Source organism: Quercus lobata, chromosome 6, assembly GCF_001633185.2.
Source record: "Quercus lobata isolate SW786 chromosome 6, ValleyOak3.0 Primary Assembly, whole genome shotgun sequence".
In the NCBI taxonomy this organism is placed as follows: domain Eukaryota; kingdom Viridiplantae; phylum Streptophyta; class Magnoliopsida; order Fagales; family Fagaceae; genus Quercus; species Quercus lobata.
The window spans coordinates 6,720,780-6,738,178 of NC_044909.1; the positions used below are offsets into that span (position 1 = coordinate 6,720,780).

A 17,399-nucleotide genomic window follows, 5' to 3' on the forward strand; every position below is an offset into this window, starting at 1 on the left:
CAATTTAAAAAAAAAAAATTCTATCTCTCTAATTTTACAAATGTAAAACTTTATTATTTTGATATTTTATTTATATTATTATTTTTTAAAGTGGTCCATATAATTCTAATTATTGTTAGATTATGCATTATATTTTCCAAATTTCTTTTGGTAAGTTTCTAATTTCTCATTCTCTTAGAAAAATTATCATGATAATTGATGTTACTCAAAATTGATAGGCACATTCAAATATATAACCATGTAGATTTTGTTTTAATATAAACTCAAATTCTCACTTCCAAACTAATGATTAACTTAAACAAAAATCAAACCAAGCTATAAGGGGTTTTCAAAAAAACCAAGCTATAAGGGGAGAAAGAGGACTTGTGATGAGAAACTTAGGAGTTTGGAAACACAACACCTAAGCAATTCAAAGTAGAAAAATATTTAAAAAACATACAAATTAATCAACCTAAAGTAGAGTTGCGAGAAAGAATGAAAGAGAGGGAGCATAATGGACCAAAATGGACCGCATAGACCGAAATGGACCAAAGTAGATCGAATGTACAGAAATGGACCGAAGACAATTGAAATGGATCGAGGTAGACTAAATTTCTATGCTAATATAGCTCAACAAGAGAATAATAACAATAACTTTTCAGCTTTTAAATTTATATATAGATATATAGATATAGATTTGTGAACGCGAGACTCAATTAATCTCTCTCTCTCTCTCTCTCTACATATATATATATATATATACACATATATAAATATGTTTATATTTATCGATAATTTAAATAGTCTGTTCATAGGAAAAAATTTATAAATTTGTGAAGGGAGTAAATTATAGTATTAGTTTTACTATGTATACGTTTGGATAGCAATGAAATCCCAAGCGTCTGCGTTTTCCTCCTTTTTTTTTTTTTTAATTGAGAAGCACGTGAACGTGGGATGTCTCTTGTCAGTGGGTCCCGTGCACTGTGCATGGGACTCACTACCTCTTTGACAAGCTTCCACCTCCACTGAAATGGCACTATTCAATGGGTCCCGTGCATTGTTCACGGGACACACAAACCTTTTTTTTCATCAACTTTTTCATTAAAAATGGGTCATACGGTACTATTCACACATTTAAAAATTATTTTGCTACAGTGTTTTCAGTTTTCAGCAAAATAAGCGGTATCCAAACGGACCCTATATATTGAAAAAGAATAAATTAATTAACTTATTAACATGTTTAAGTTTGTTTGACAATAAAATGAATCAAATTTTAACATGTAATATTGTTTGGTAATGAGTTTAGGTTAAAAAAAAACGAACAAATTTAAACTTTTAATATTCATCTCAACTCCACTCGACACGTTCGGAGCTCTAATAATCTCAATGCAAATGCTCTAACTTAATCAATCAAACAAATATTAAAGAGTGGTTCAAATTAGCTCAACTGATAAAGTTTCTAATGATTGTATAAGAGATTTGAGGTTCAACTCCCGTCTATACTAAATACTTATTGATGTCTTGGTTTAATAATAAAAAATTATCATTACTAGCGCATATTGAAAATCTTAAAAAAAAAAAAATCAAAGTAAAAAAAAGACTTTAAAAGCCTCAAACAGACTCTTAACTAGCAAGAAAGCGTACCGAGTGTCTGCTAACCCTTATCCCTCTCTCCCTCCAAAACTTTCGAAACCCACACGACGCAACAAATTCACTATTCTCTTTCTTCCTCTAGGGTTAGGGTTTTTGCTTTCTCTGCTCTTCTCCTCCTTCTAGGGTTCCCCCCCAAAAAAAGCAAAGCAAAAAAATGGCGAGGTACAGAAGCCGAAGCCGAAGCTACAGCCCTCGCCGCCGTAGCAGAACCCCGCCGCGTGGCCGCAAGCGATACTACGACGACGAGCCTCGCGATCGCTACCGTGACAGCAGGTCGTACAGAGACCAGCGTCGCTCTCCTGCTCCTTCTGGCTTGCTCGTTCGCAATCTCCCCCTTGACGCTAGGTCTTTTCTACTCCTTCAATAATTTTAATTTTTTTTTAATAGTTTCATGAATTTCTTAATTGGTTTGTGTTTATGTTCAATTTTTTTTAATACTAATTCTAATTTGATGAATTGGTTCTGGATTATTAGAAAAAAGTTGGAATATTTAGGGTTTAAATTATGGTGTTTACTTCAGGCCTGAAGATCTGAGGGGTCCATTCGAGCGGTTTGGTCAGGTGAAGGATGTGTATCTTCCGAAGAATTACTATACTGGGTATGCTTGATTTTTGTTACTATACATGTCCACATGGTTGATTTTTTTATTTTCGAGTTTCGTTGTGTGTGTGTGTGTTGCATGTCAAAACTGGTTGCTTCAATGGACTTTATATGTTAGAAAATGGGAAATTGAATTGTCAATGAGTTCTAGCTTGATTGGCACCTACTACCTGAAGTTATGGTTTAAGGCCCATTGGACGCGTGTGTAACTTAAAAAAAAGGTTGAATTCAGTGCACGAGGCTCCTGCTTCTCTGAGGTTTGAGAGGGGTGGTTGGTAGTCTGCCTTACCTCAAACTTTTGGAGATGCTGATTCCTCGACTTGAATTGCCAATGAGCTCTGCTCAATTGGCACCTCCTACCTGAAGTTGACCCACTGGGTGCGTGTGAAACTTTAAAAAAAAGTCAGTTTCTCTGAGTTTTGAGAGAGGTGGTCAGTAGTCAGACTTAACCTTTTTGGAGAGGCTGATTCCCTGACTTGAATTGCCAATGAGCTCTAGCTCAATTGGCACCTCGTACCCGAGGTCATGGTTTAAGGCTCATTGGGTGTGTGTAGCTTAAGAAAAAAGGGTTGAATTCAGTGTACGAGCTCCTTACTTGGGTGGTTGGTAGTCAGCCTTACTCCCAGACTTCAACTTGTGACACATTGCTTGGTGGTAGGCACTTGCCGTTGCGCTAAGGTCATGAGAAATTGAATCCTTTGCTGTGTTGATTGTGAGCTTAGTTATATCTGTATTATAATTCTTCATGGGAGCTGTGAAACTGTGTGAGAGAAAGTACGTGCATACGCCTAGAATAGATTGTATTGAGATGCTATCCTCATGTTTTGGATTGTAAAACAGCAACCTATTTATTACTTTTGTGTAGATTTTACACTTAATATTAGTTATAAAAGATAGATTTTATGCTTAATATTAATCAAGAATGAATACTGCAGCTATGTATTTTTAATTCTACATGTCCAGAGTAAAAAACATGTCTCATATTAAGATATTGGTTACAAGTATGGAATTTGGTAAAATTATATATTAGTTCAATGTTAGAAGTCCTTTAATTTCTTACTGTTGATGTTTATGTGTGTTGAAAGAAGTAGAATTCATTGAGGAAATACTTCTATGAAATTGATATTCATTTACTTGCTAATTTGCTGAATTTTTGCTTCCATTATTATCATAATTTAAAATCATGATGTTGAATTGTGTTCTTTTGTAATTTTAGGGAGCCACGAGGCTTTGGATTTGTGAAGTACCGTTATGCTGAAGATGCTTTGGAAGCAAAACAACAACTGAATCATACAATTATTGGTGGACGGGAGATAAGAATTGTGTTTGCTGAAGAGAACAGAAAAACTCCTCAAGAAATGCGTACAACTACCCGCGTAAGGTATTACAACATTCGGTTCACTTCCGTTATGCATCAATAAGAATATTATTATTACTGTTTGACCCCTTGTACACTCACTATGTACTAGGGTGTTCCTTATTTGATATCAATAAACTTATTACTTATCAAAAAAAAAAAACTATACTTAATCAATCACCTGTTGACCCTGTTTTTCATTTCTTCCTCTCTTCTCTCCATAATAAAGTAGTGATCGATATGGAGGTAGCCGTAGAAGGAGAACTCCACCACGGTCCCCTCGACGTCGATACCGCTGTCAGTTTGACCTTTCACTTGTGCATTTAATTTTTATACATTTATAAAGTTGTAAAAGTATATTTGTAGCTCTTTGTGAAATGAGATTATGAAGTTACCTTTAAAATCTCTACTAAATTATCCTGATTCTTCCTTTTTCCCCTCACAGCTGACTCAAGGTCTCCAACTCCAGTTAGGCGTGACTCAAGGTTTGCATTCTATCTGTTAGAAGAGTTTTCACTATAATTAGGAATTTAAAATGTTATCATTTCTCCTCTTATTACTTTAGTCCAGTGTGTCTGGATCATAGTTCTTTTTTAAATGTTCCTTGAGGTGAGGTATGCACATCATCTTATTTGTTATAACTCAATGGGTATGCATATGTGGCATTGTTTATTTCATATGTTGTCGGGTCCAGGAAATAGAGTCCATGAGGAGAACCAAGGTTCTAATTCCCCTTCCCCCACTTAGTGTAACAATTGAATTGAATTAAAAAAAAAAAAAAAAACCTTAAATTGCTCCGTAGAGTCATGGAGAAATGGCTATGCTTCTGCTATATATCAAGTAGTAATGGGAGATTGCCTATAAAACTTGAACAAGAAGCTCAGAATATTGTGAATAATAGCGTTTCAATACGATCGTTTTGTTATAGCTAATGTAATATAATTAATTGAACTCAACAAAACCTTCCATTTGACCATCTGTGTTCCTTTGGTTGTCTACTCAATATAACCCTTACACTCTCCTATGCTTGGGATTGGCTGTGTAATGTTTGACCAATTCGATTTCTTTGAGAATTTAAATAGATTATACTTAGTTGTATTGTGAGATTATAATCTAAATGTTCATCTGATTTTGTAATACTGATTTCATTAAGTAAGAAAAAGGGTGGTATGTGAATATCTGCTAGATCTCAATTTTCATGGATGTGAATTCATTATATTTATTTTTATCTGATGTTGATTTGTGTAGCCAATAAATTTAAGTGGCACAGGTGGAGAATCAGTATATACAGCTTGAATTTAAAACTTATATACTTAACTTAATATTTTCATTGGTAGCACTTATGAGTCAAAATTGTTGTTAGTTTATATTTTGCTATCTGAACACTGTTTCTGTATGCCTTTGCATGAATTCTGGTAGATTGTTACCTGTTATGTTTTTCTTTGTTGTTTGTTTTTGTTTCTTGGTGAAATTGTATGGCTTTGTTATACTTTTGAAGGAAAGTTTACATTTGACATGAACAATTTCTGACATATGTCTTTTGGGTTTCATTGGACATTAGTATATCAGGATTAATAAGCTTCTGTATAATAGTGAGCTTATCTTCTGATGTTGCAAAATTGTTTATATAAGAAATTTTAACAACCAAGTATTGCAGTTCTTTTCCTTTTGGTTTTTGGTGTGAGATTGAGAAAATATTGCAGGTTTACTGCTTGATGTCTTGGAAAGTTAAAAACTAATATCCGGTCCTTTAACCTTGATGACCATCCTTTGTTGTGACTTTTTGATGTACGGAGGTTGTTATCTTAGAGGTAATGTCACATGTGTTCCAATGAATAATATCTGCCAGTGGCATTGTTTATGCAGATATTAAAGTGAAAGGGGAGACTTTAAAGACTTCTGGGTTAAAAAAGATTAACAAGAAAAGAGAGCATAAAGTGATGGGCAACTTGCTTACATTTCTATCAAAGTTTCTCCATAAGTATTATCTATAATCTCCCATTCCCCAGCTATTTTCTACAACTTGCATGGGCTTTCCTGTCCTACTTTTGGTTTGTGAGGCTGGCTACTCTTGAATGAACTTGACTAAGATAAATTTGGTTCAAGAGATGATTCGAATCATGATTATAAAAAAAGAAGAAGAGATGATTCGAATCATGAGAGTACTTTATACTTTCCTTCTTATTGAAACTTTTCAAGTTATATTTTTTTCATAAGAACTTTGTTAAGTTTGATATCTTGTTTTGCATATACCATCCAGTTAAGAAAGAAACAATAGAGCATATATTTGGCCAAAGAAAGAAATCTTCTTCAAAGAAGGGAAGCAATTCAAAGTTTTTACTGATAGAGATATGAGGACATTGTCCAAGAAAAAGATAGTTTGAGGTTTTAGAAAGTTGGTGCCAAGAAAGCTATGAAGTTATCAGATGCTGATCATCCACTGCATCATTATAGAGCCTAACTTTCACTGTTTGGATCAAGTGTCATATTTTTGTTCCGAAATCCTGGAAAGGTGCAGGTAAAGGCCATATTTTGATCAATTAGATTTTGAAGAGGATGTAAGTGATAAAACAAAAACCCATTTTTAATCTCATTGACTGTGTGAAGTTAATTTTGTTGATGAAGCTTTATGGATATGACAATTTGGACAGGTTTCTGCTTGTGAAAAGTAGAGATGATTCTCGTTGGTGTGATTTATTCAGTATGGATATATGTAGTTTTGTTCTATGTGCTGATTTATCAGCTTTGGTTTTCCTTCTTATCCTTTTTTATTCTTATTTTATAAATTAATCTATGCCTCTTGCCACTGAGACAGGGACCATGTGGCTAGGGATGATTATCGTTCTCCCGTGCGAACTAGGTCATTTTCACGATCACCTCCTCCACGTGATGAGAGGGAGTACAGGAGGTCCCCAAGTCCAAGAGAAAATGGTCGGAGTCCCCAAGATGAGAGGGATTTTGCACCGAGTAGGTCATTAAGTCCAAGGGGCAATAATCGCAGTCTGTCTCGGTCACGATCCTACAGGTAGGAAGCCTTTTATATTTTTTTCAGATTCTATTAATGATAGTCTTCTCTCTAATGCACATCTTTTATACACTCTGTATCATCATTATATCTGGTCTTTATGTTGTCATATTTGGTAATCTATGTTTGAATCTTTAAATAAATTCAATAAGGTAGGTCTTATTCATTGGGGTTATGATTGCCGTTTAGGGCTAGAAAGTTTTGCCTTCGTGTCAGTTTCTAGATCTAAATTATTTTGAAAAAAATGGCTCTACATATGGATCTCTTGAGGTTCCATTTGCACGGACAGTATCTGTTGTTGTTCCCTAATTGAAGATCTAAAGATAATTTTTCTTTATCAAATCTGCAATGGTTCATTAAAGAAAGGTGACTGTTTCTTTATTTTTTATGTGCAGTCCTCGCTGATGGTTGTCGCATGCTGCTCTCATGTTGTGTTTTCACTGGTTCAAAGCAAATTTGGAACATTAGTTTGGCGAGAAGAAGAATTAGTTTCGTATTTGGAAGGGCATGCACATTGGTAATATTATGACTGTTGTTATCCTGTTGTTGTGTTTTGTCAGATTTAACCCTTTCATTTGTTAGTCAAATGGGTGCTTGTAATTTCTGAAGGAGCATTACTATGGTTGCTTTGGTTTTTGAAAACCATTACCTTATTTGGGGTGCAAAGTAATTTCCATTTGACCGTAAGTCACCATTAGCAACTTTGTGGGAATGGTTTATTTATTGTACAAATTGCAACTTGTAGTTTTTAGTTTTAAAATTTATTTTCGCATAAATGTTTTTGAATTAATTAATGATTTATCCCTTATATATGTGGTGATTGGCGCTGTGCCCATCCTCATGGTTTGATCTTTGGCTGTGGTGGTTCATTTTCTAGTTACATGGGTGTCCTAGATGAAACTACTAGGTTCCAGGTGATGCATAAACGTTTATATGTTCATGCCAAAATTTCATCTGTGGTAAAAGGCCTTACCGTAGAAGCATGTACTTTTGATATGCATAGGTCTATTTCGCTACTTAGGGTCCATTTGGGTACAATTGAAAACTGAAAATATTGTAGTAAAATAATTTGTAAATGTGTGAAAAGTACTGTGGGACTCATTTTTAATGGAAAAGTTGCTGAAATGTGAAGTTTATTGGTCTCGTGAATAGTGTACACTATTCACGGGAAAAGTCAACAATCATGGCTTGAAAAAAAAAAAAAAAAACCGCAGATGCAAATGTGAGAAGCGCAAAACGCCTTTGCCAAACGCACACTTAGTAATTTTGTATATCATTGGTGCCTTTGTTGCCTTTCATCGTTCATATGGTGGGGACTACGGAGAGTTTATTTTCATTGGTTTTTTGTGCTTAAAAATAAGTTGAGGAAGTATAATTGTACCAAGAAAAGCAGAGATTAAAAAAGTTGTACATAAGCAGGCTGGGAAAAATGTCCAGGCAAAAAAATAATGTGTAGCATTTTTCTTTTGAAGACCCAAAAATTGTGCTAAACTGCTGTATATTAGCATGATACAGCTCCTGCCACTGCCAGCCCAAAGAATGTTCTTCCTATTAGATCGTATACGATCGGATGAATCAAGCTACCCCATTTAACATTTAATGGAGTTCTTATTTTCATATTGTGTAACATGTTACATGTGACCTCTATTACGAGAGTAGATCCCATTAATGTGGTGCCTACCCTCATGCGAGAGGAATTTTCTATGTATTGATACACATAATAACACCTCAGATTATAATGCAGTCTGAAATTGGCCCAAATTAACAGAACAGAACAAAAGGTTGGACGAGATGGCTCTGCCCTGGTGGTCCTTAAGATCAAATTGAGACACGATGAGATTTATGGCTCGCAGGAGTTATAGCTGCATGAGTTGGCTATTGTTGAAATGTGAGGTAGCTGTCTACTTGACCTGAAGTGACATTCCAACATTGGACGTAGAAACAACAAACGGTTGATTTCTCTACGAGGTAGCAATGATGTCATGCTATATCACCTGTAACCTGCCACGTTCCCATTGCTTCTACCGCTAAAGAACAGTCTTAGAATGCTCCAATATGATCATATTATGGAAGCATAAGAATAAGATCTTAATATTGTGAAACAGTAGGCATTAGGCTACATTCTGATGCAGTTCTGGTGCTCCAGTCCTTGTAAGCCATTCTCAAGCACAATACCAATCAAATATGCTTACCTTTTTTTTTTTGATGAACCATAAATTTTATTAAGAGAGAAAACAAACTACACAGGCAAACAAGCCTCACCCTGAATAACAGAAACAAAAGAGGGGGGCTGTTACCAAAAGCAGTCATCAATGATTGAATTCTTGAGAAGTAGTCATTGATAATTATGCTTGAAAAGATGCAACATTGTCGAGATTGGAAACATTTCCAATGAAAAATCTGAACACTGAACATACAAAATGGGTGACAAATATCCATGTCGACAGACAAGTTCCATTAAAACTGTGTGCAACAACAGCACTTGCTCAATGCAATATGCCTATATTATTGTGCGCATGGGATTAGGCTTATTTTCTCATTCCAAAGGGCATGCTTTCTCAAATTCTTGCTGCTCTTTGCGACATAAATCAAACTCATTTGTATAGTAGTACAAACATCCAACATAACCATCCATCTCTTTTGTGCACCTCTGGTGAAGATCTTTCAGCCTGCAAAGGCCAACAATCCCATCATTAAAAATGCAACAAGCATACCACTGTGCATGTTTGATGCAAAATCTTAAAAAGTTCCATGCAAATAGTTTGATAGAATACTACATAGAAGTTCCATAAATTATAACAGAACCATAAAAAAATAATGTGGCCTCAAGAATGAATTATGTAATTTGTGTGAATTATATGGAGTACATGAAAATGAATGTCCAAAAAAACTAACAAGTAGTTGCTTGCAAATAAAATTACACCTGAAAGCATATCCTACTAGGCTTAACGGAGGCTCATTTGAACAGTTGAGTTGTCCAATGTCATGTTCTAATGAATGGGAATAATTTAAACATACTAGTCCAGCTTAAAAAGAAACTTGAAGATTATTAATTCAAGAAATATCATCTACAGTTTCAACATACTATTGCAAAGGGGTTGACCATTTGAAATATCCTACTAGGCTTAACGGAGGCTCATTTGAACGTAGTGACCATTGTACAATTTCATTTCAAGCCACAAGAATTTCCAACAATGAGCTACAACAAGCATTAACTGAATCAAAAGCATGGGCATGTGGTTGCAAAGTAAAGCCACAGCTATTTATTCAGAAAAGCAGGGCAGCTGACCTTAATCAAGTCATGTCATCATGATCAAGTTCTACTTGATCATAGTCTAGATTGTGATGTTTTATTACTAATAACACAGCTATTGCAAATATGTTATCTGGGTTTCTCATTCAAAATATTGGTTGTTAAGATTTCAACATTACAAAATCTCCATCCCAAAAACTAACAAACAAAGATATTCTAGAGTTTATTTTGGTGGTGTTAGAATATTCATGTGTGAATAGTGTGGTTAGTTGAGTAGTGAAGTCCCACATTGGATACTATTGAGAAGAATGAGTTGTTAATATAACATAATTGGACCCAAAACCAGTCTTTAAGGTTTTGGGTAAAGTGGTGACCCTATATATTACATTAACTACTCAATTGGAGTCTCCCTAAAATGTTATCCTCCCCAATAGGTGTGGAGGTTTTCCAGAAGAGTATAATGTTAAGAAAGAACTCTGCCTACAATGCTATGCATTATATGATTGATAGTACACGGAAAAAGGTTGAAGATCAAAGATTAAATGTTGAGTAGAAAAAAGAAGAAGAAGAAGATAGAATTGAAACATGAGGTTAAACAACAATAAGTTCTGAATATCAATATAGATTGAAAATTCACCTTGTGAAGGGTCTATAGGGGATTATCTGCAGTCAAATTTAGCAAAGGGAAGCTACGTGCAAAATGTTTTTGCAATTCCTAAGGATATTTAGTCTCAGGACACCAAAAAGAGAGACAGCCTTATCATTTAATCATATTATTCAAGAAGAAACATTGTAAAATTTGACTTATACCCAAGATAAAGCCTGCATACCAACATAACATTCTTCCTTCATGGATGTAGTTAAAGAGACACTAAGTTAAGGGTTGCATACTTGCACACAACAAAACACAAGGAATCACAAACAATAGAAGTCACATGATCATATAATGATACCTTCCCTTGCCTTTTCTTGTTTCCAACCATAAGAGAATGTATACATTCAAATTGAATTGCAGTTTATCTCTCACCACATTATCAATGGCTTATATTGATGCCAAAATTAGTGTTAGACACTGTTTTGATTAAAGGCTGAAGGCATAAGAAAACCAAAACCACTCATTTAATAATGAATGGTTTGCATTGGGATGTCGTTAACAATATAGACCAAAGAACTTTAATTCAAAAGGAAACACAAACAATTACAACAAAACTTTAGAATAAGATTTAGAGACTGAAAACCCTGTTTCCACCTCTATATATATATTATTATTATTATTTTTTTATTGATAGATAGATATAATATTTTTAAAAATGAAGGACACGAAAGATAGATGAAAGAATAAAAAAAGGTTCAAAGAAACTTCACAAGGTGGATGGTAAGGTCTTTGGTTTCATGGACCTTGCTTTTACAAGCAAAGGAGATATCATTTGAGCTAGAGCTCATTGACACTTTAGTTTTTTTAATACTCAGTAATGCTAGCACATTTTCTCACTTTATTCCGTTCTTCAATTTTAACACAAAATCAAAGTCCCTCAAATTTCAAAATCAAGTCAAGTCCACCTCAAATCAAGTTAATTGCGTACCTCGACTTGACGTTCTGTTTGTTTCGATACAAACAATGGAAAACTTTGTGTAAAAATAGTTTTTTCGTGTTTTCCAGTATTTGAAAATATCTCTATCTCACATTTATTGTTTTTCTACTTATTTAAGGTTACTATCAAGTTTTACAGAAAATACTTGTTAAAAAATACTCATTTTCTAGAAAACATTATTGCCGAAACAAACAGTATTTCAAAATCAAGTCAGTTTTACCCACATTGTTATCCTCCAAGTACAGTCTAGCTCAAAAAACCCAAAATTTAAATTAAAAAAAAAAAAAAAATTCCTACACTCTTTCAATTACTCATATTAATTTCTTCATCATCTTCAACATTTCTCTCAGTCTCAGCACCCAAACAAAGAAAAAAAAAAGCACAAATTGAAATGACATAAGAAGAATAAAAGGCAATGAGAGTTAGAGAGAGAGAGAGACGTACAGGCCAAGAACGCAGCGAGTGACTTGTTGGCCTTTGTCGAGGCATTTCTCAGGGTTAGGATCCTTCTTCTTGCACCTGAGGAAATCCAAGTTCTCCGCTTCGCATCTCAACCCTATGTGCTTCGACGCCGCCATCAGCACCGCCGATGTCGGGATCGGCTCCCCGCTCGGATCCGCCGCGCTACTCGGACTCACACTCGCCATCCCCAAAATCCCCAATTCCAATTCCAATTTCTCTCGCCCTATTCCAAATTCACAAATTTAACAAAAAATAAGAAATGAACTTGTGAGCTTATAAACCACTATAAAATCAGAATAATTTCAATAAAAAAAAAAAAAGCGAAGAATTAGGGGTACCGACTTCTTTCACTCAAAAACTGATCCGGTTTTCACTTTGAGAAAACAAACACCTTGGACTATGATACAAAAATGAATGAACCTTAGGGGCACTTTGGGTAATAGGCTCACCTCTTGAGGTCATTTTTGTCATTTCACCATTTTTAGTTCCTTTTGTTTTATTTATTTGAAAAAAAAAAAAAAAAAAAAAGAGGCTGAGTGGAGTATTTAGCTCTAGCAGCCTAATTTCTCTCACTAGGGTTTTTGCTGGGTTTTCAAAATTTCACGAAGATTTACAAGGTACGTTTACGAAATTTCTCATTCTCTCTTCAATTTTTTGAATATATATGAAAATTGAAAAAAATTTGTGCAGATTGAAGCTCCTAAACTCAAGCTATAAAAAAAAAAAAAAATTGATGAATTTCACTTTGCGATTCGACTGTTAATCAAGTTATTGCTTTTTGAATCCGAAAGCTGAAAAAGGAAGCTCCTAAAACTTCAACTGAGTTTTGTTTGATTTATTAAGTAATGTAAAAATCTGCTTTTGCTTCTGCTTCTGCTTCAGCAACTTGAATTGGGAGTGTCAAGTGGAAATTATCTATTCATATTTTGAATTCAGATTGAGTTCCATTGTTTGTCAATCGAGATTTTGCTTTGATGGTGCAGTGATCACGATTTTTGCTTATTAAGAAAAATGAAAAGGAAAATGAGGGCCTAAAATAAAAAGGATGTGTCAATTTTGGATAGAATAGAATGGCGAAAAAGAATATATGTGGCTGATCTTGATTAGATTGTTGAGAATCCGTAGCAGACCCCAAAGTTGGGGACTAAGGCTTGGTTAGCGTTACGTAACTAGCATTAGAGATTACGGGTTACTAGCAAAATGAGAGGCATTACTAAAAAAAGATGCAGATTGTTTGAAGTCTCCTGTTAACATCTTCAAAATCTCTAATTTAGGTGGTTGGCAATTGGTAATGGCCTATATTCTGCCTAGTTCTACCTAAAAATGCAATGCGGGATAATCAAATTCTTGTAGGATGCTGAACTGTGCGAAATCTGATTTGAAGGTTATGACATTGATTTATATAATAGTAAAAGGGTTTATTTATTTATTATTTATTTTACGATTTCATGAAAAAAAGAGATGAAGTTTGTTTTAATAATGCTGACCCACTCAAAGTGATTTTTCTAGTTCTTCGATTTGCTGTGGAGTACTATTCTCAAGCAAACCTCCAATACTCATCAAAGAAGAATTTAAAAAAAAGAAAAATTCTACTCTAAGCGCTTATCTCTATTTTTATTGTATCCTGTATAGTTCTTGCTTCTTTTTTCTTCTCTACAAATTTACAAGCAGTACCAGAAACCTCACCGGCTGATTTCCTTCAATTTCTTTAAGTTTTCTCAGTCCACTGATCCAAAACACAAACATGATGATGCTTAGAAAAAAGAGAAGTGAACTGAATCTTTTTGGTGAAGAGAGCTTTGTTGGTCACATGCCTATATCTTTGACTTCCTATTGGATTTCTTGCTTTTGGAGCATATCTTTAATTTTGTTTTTTTTGGGAAGATTTTCTCTCTTTCTGCATCACTTATCAAACCTATGTTTCAAAGCTTTTTTTGATTATTAATGATTTCAGACCTAAAAAAATTGTTAACTTTGTGAAGTTTAAAATGGTTTTGTTTGCACAATGTGTTCCATTGAGCTTTTTGTTAGAGTGGACAAAGTTTTGGGAGGAGGAATATTTTGTTAAACTTATATGTCAAAGCCAGGGGCAAAAATAGCCAAATACCATGTTTTAGGGAAATTATTGGCAATCTAGCACTGTTTATGAAATATATAAGAATGTACCACTTTTTTGGTACTCGAGTTTGCTACTTGAGTTCAATGAACTCGAGTTTCTAGGGGTTTTGCCACCGTGGCACAGGCTGAGTTGGACTGTGTGGGATTAAAAAATGCCAGATGGTACTCGAGTTTCTGGGATTTGAGTACTGTGTTAGAAGTACCCGAGGCCCCTAAACTTGAGTTTGGCTCGGGTTGCATGGTAATAAAAACACAAAAGATTGAACCAGACCCGTACTCAAGTTTAGTGGACTCGAGTACTGTTCAAGAATCATTTCAAGTTTCTCAGTTATACAATTTAGGCAATGTGGCATTTGGTTCCTTCCTCTGGATATTGCATGTCACTTGCTTTGATTTTAATATCTTGTTTGGGGGGGGGGGGGCATATGCATATGTAACCATGTTTGTGTAATTCTTTTTCTGTCTTTTCTATGTTGGAGTTTTTTCCTAAGCTACAGGAGCAAAATGTTTAAAGATTTATGATTTACCAGGGTAATTTTTCACTATGATTTTTCCCTGATTGGGTAATAATAAATTGTGATTTACCATAACATTTTGTTGGTAACTTGTATGATATGATATGATACATGGTGTTGTCTATTAAAAAGTGCGTTTTTATTAGGTGGGTTTTTGAGTATAGTCTTAGATTTTTATGTTTTCTTAAGTTTGACCATGAAAGATGTGGCTGGATTATTTGATAGGTCATAGGTGATTATTGTGTGGTTGAAAAAAAAATTGTAATTTCATTCCATAGACAATTCACTCTTGTGATATCTGTGATTCTTATCTGTTGCACATAACTTTTTCCAATTTTATACAACATATATTATTTGCATTGCTGAGGAAAATAAAAACAGAAAATGTGAATGTGATGTTATGACCCTCTTGATTTTGAATATTTGATTATAAGCCTTTACCACATAAAGGTCTATTTTGTGCTCTCTGGTTTTCTTGGTATATATTAATATGTAAATTGTTCACTTGTTGATTCCAGTAGTTTCAAGTTTCAACTGGCTATTCACCAATTCAGGCCATGTTCTGAAGCCTGCTTGTTTACCTGAGCTGTTTTAAGTCCGAGTTTTCTGTCCACAGTATTCAATCTTGCATGGACCGTTTAAAATGATGGATTGGCTTTAAAGACATCATTGTACGGTCTAGCACAGTACTTGAGTCCGCTAAACTCAAGTACTGGACTGGTTCAATCTTTTGTGTTTTTATTACCATGCAACCCGTGCCAGACTCGAGTTTAGGGGCCTCGGGTACTTCTAACACAGTACTCGAGTCCCAGAAACTCGAGTACCATCTGGCATTTTTTAATCCCCCAGTCCAGCTCAGCTTATGCCACGGTGGCAAAACCCCTAGGAACTCGAGTTTGTGAAACTCGAGTACCAAAAAAGCGGTACATTCCTATATATTTCATAAACAGTGCTAGATTGCCAATAATTTCCCCAAAATGTGGTATTTGACTATTTTTGCCCAAAACCAGGTGTGGTGAAATAGTAATTTGCATGTAATGATTACATATTTACATAGATACATGGGAGTTGCACCTACTTTAGTATTAGTAGTTAAACATAACATGTCAATTAAGGAAGTAATAGAGGCTATGACTTCGGATAGAATAGAATGGGGAAAAAGAATACATGTGGTTGGCCCTAACTAATCTTGTTGAGGATCCATAGCCAATCCCAAAATTTGGGACTAAGGCTTTTTCGTTGTTGTTGTTACCTCTTATGAATATGTATTTTTTGATACTTATTTCATTGGTTTTCTCTAGTGTAGTTAGGAATGGGTAACAAGAAGAAGGCTGCGGCAACCTTCATTCGTCTTGTCTCAACTGCTGGGACTGGGTTCTTTTACGTTAAGAGGAAGCCAACTAAGATGACTGAGAAGCTGGAGTTTCGGAAATTTGACCCTCGAGTGAATCGTCACGTTCTGTTTAAGGAAGCAAAAATGAAGTGAGAGGCCCATAGTGTGGCAGGTGTATGCATTCTCATATACTATGTTGGACCAATCTTCCTTTTTTGTTTTTATTTTTACTTATTTTTGGGTAGACAATACGTGAATTAAAGTGGGCTAAATAAGTATGACAATTGTTGTTGTTGATGCTAATCTGCAGTATATGTTCCCTCAAACCCCTCTCTCCCTCTCTCAATGTCATTTGTGTTATCTTTTGATGGTGATTTCAAAGACAGTCCTTGGTTTTAAATAGTGATAATCTTCATGAATTTAATTGCTAACTAACTGAATACGTTGTGGTTTATACTTGACATAGGTGGGCTGCTTCTGTATTCACAAGGTTGCACTATGTTACTTTGTGAATTCTCGCATTTTGGACTTGTGTTACAATTACATTCTTTAGACAATTTATTTTTGTTAGGGCTATGTATATTCAACCACCAACCCGACTAACTTGACCCGGCCTGAACTAACCCGGCATCTCTAGTTTGTTTTTCGTGGCTTTATGGTTTGGGTTGGATCCAAAAAGAGTCATCTTAAATGGACTTTTGACTGTCGTAAAGAGTTGGAATCAAATATTGCCAAATATAAGTATTCTTGAGCTTTAAATAGAATAGGATGTGTTTATTGGGTTCAAAGGGTCGGTTTTGGGTTTAGCTAAATAATGATAATAGAATTGGATAAAATATGAGTTTTTGGGTTTTTTTGTGATATTTTAAATCATAACCCAATTTAGATAATGAGATATGAAACATTTGTGATTAATATAATAATAGAGCAAAAAATATTTGAAAAAATCCAATAACTTATTAGTGGTGTTTGAAAATAAATAGGTGGTACTCAAATAAAATTTGGTGTAAAAAAAGAAGAAGAAGAGTACCCTAACAATGGGTTGATAGGTTTTGATTTTTTTTTTTTTTTTTTTTTTTTTTCGTATGGGTTCGATTGGTTTAATCTTAGATTGGTAGCTTCTGTCTTGGTTTTGGTTTCACTGTTTTGATGGGTTTGTTGGGTTTCAAGAACATGAATAGTCATTTTCTGGGAAGAACATGAATAGTCATTTTTTGGGAAGAGCATGAAGAACACGAAGAACAAGTTCTTCCAAAAAAAAAAAAAAAATAATAAAAAGAAAAGGAAATTAAATTAATTATTTTATTTTATTTTTAAAAAAATCATAAGTTTAGAATTTTTAGCATGCCCAGTTTTATAGAAATGGTGTGTTCAACCAAAAATTTCTGCGTTTGTTCTAAAGTCGTGGGTGTTTATCTTGGAGAGCACTGTAGCCATGGGTCCCTCAATTTAAAATGCCAAACGTAGACGTGGGGCAGATAAACACAATCCAAATGCTCACTTAGCAGATTT

The 17,399-nt window shown here is 34.6% G+C and overlaps 3 protein-coding genes across 6 annotated transcripts; 2 read left to right on the forward strand and 1 right to left on the reverse strand.

The window, feature by feature from the left end:
* The first annotated feature begins 1,602 nt into the window (after positions 1–1,602).
* Positions 1,603–7,404, forward strand: LOC115994399 (serine/arginine-rich SC35-like splicing factor SCL28). Of its 2 annotated transcripts, none has more exons than XM_031118538.1 (7): positions 1,603–1,977; positions 2,153–2,230; positions 3,449–3,613; positions 3,819–3,886; positions 4,035–4,074; positions 6,405–6,614; positions 7,010–7,404. In XM_031118538.1, exons 1-7 carry the CDS (start codon positions 1,787–1,789, stop codon positions 7,017–7,019), a joined length of 762 nt encoding a protein of 253 aa, XP_030974398.1. In that variant the 5' UTR covers positions 1,603–1,786; the 3' UTR covers positions 7,020–7,404. The 2 variants fall into 2 exon arrangements, with proteins under 2 accessions (XP_030974398.1, XP_030974399.1); XM_031118539.1 differs by having other exon boundaries at positions 3,822–3,886.
* A 1,523-nt stretch (positions 7,405–8,927) lies between these two features.
* LOC115995207 (NADH dehydrogenase [ubiquinone] 1 alpha subcomplex subunit 8-B) lies at positions 8,928–12,348 on the reverse strand. The gene is made up of 3 exons (XM_031119672.1): positions 12,264–12,348; positions 11,904–12,144; positions 8,928–9,283 (listed from the first exon to the last, which is right to left on the reverse strand). The coding sequence occupies exons 2-3, from the start codon at positions 12,104–12,106 to the stop codon at positions 9,151–9,153; spliced, it is 336 nt and encodes a 111-aa protein (XP_030975532.1). The 5' UTR covers positions 12,107–12,144; positions 12,264–12,348; the 3' UTR covers positions 8,928–9,150.
* A 96-nt stretch (positions 12,349–12,444) lies between these two features.
* LOC115995208 (50S ribosomal protein L33) lies at positions 12,445–16,306 on the forward strand. 3 transcript variants are annotated; one of them, XM_031119673.1, is made up of 2 exons: positions 12,445–12,538; positions 15,861–16,306. In XM_031119673.1, the coding sequence occupies exon 2, from the start codon at positions 15,867–15,869 to the stop codon at positions 16,038–16,040; it is 174 nt and encodes a 57-aa protein (XP_030975533.1). In that variant the 5' UTR covers positions 12,445–12,538; positions 15,861–15,866; the 3' UTR covers positions 16,041–16,306. The 3 variants fall into 3 exon arrangements, with proteins under 3 accessions (XP_030975533.1, XP_030975534.1, XP_030975535.1); XM_031119674.1 differs by having other exon boundaries at positions 12,452–12,538; positions 15,856–16,289; XM_031119675.1 differs by lacking the exon at positions 12,445–12,538 and adding an exon at positions 14,511–14,570 and having other exon boundaries at positions 15,861–16,289.
* The last annotated feature ends 1,093 nt before the right edge of the window (positions 16,307–17,399 follow it).

Coding starts and splice junctions, on each gene's coding strand:
- LOC115995208 (XM_031119673.1), top strand. CDS start 15,867: ATGGGTAACAAGAAGAAGGCTGCGGCAACCTTCATTCGTCTTGTCTCA.
- LOC115994399 (XM_031118538.1), top strand. CDS start 1,787: ATGGCGAGGTACAGAAGCCGAAGCCGAAGCTACAGCCCTCGCCGCCGT. Junction 1,978..2,152: donor AATCTCCCCCTTGACGCTAG/GTCTTTTCTACT, acceptor TGTTTACTTCAG/GCCTGAAGATCTGAGGGGTC. Junction 4,075..6,404: donor CCAGTTAGGCGTGACTCAAG/GTTTGCATTCTA, acceptor CCACTGAGACAG/GGACCATGTGGCTAGGGATG.
- LOC115995207 (XM_031119672.1), bottom strand. CDS start 12,106: ATGGCGAGTGTGAGTCCGAGTAGCGCGGCGGATCCGAGCGGGGAGCCG. Junction 9,284..11,903: donor ACTCGCTGCGTTCTTGGCCT/GTACGTCTCTCT, acceptor TGGCCTTTGCAG/GCTGAAAGATCTTCACCAGA.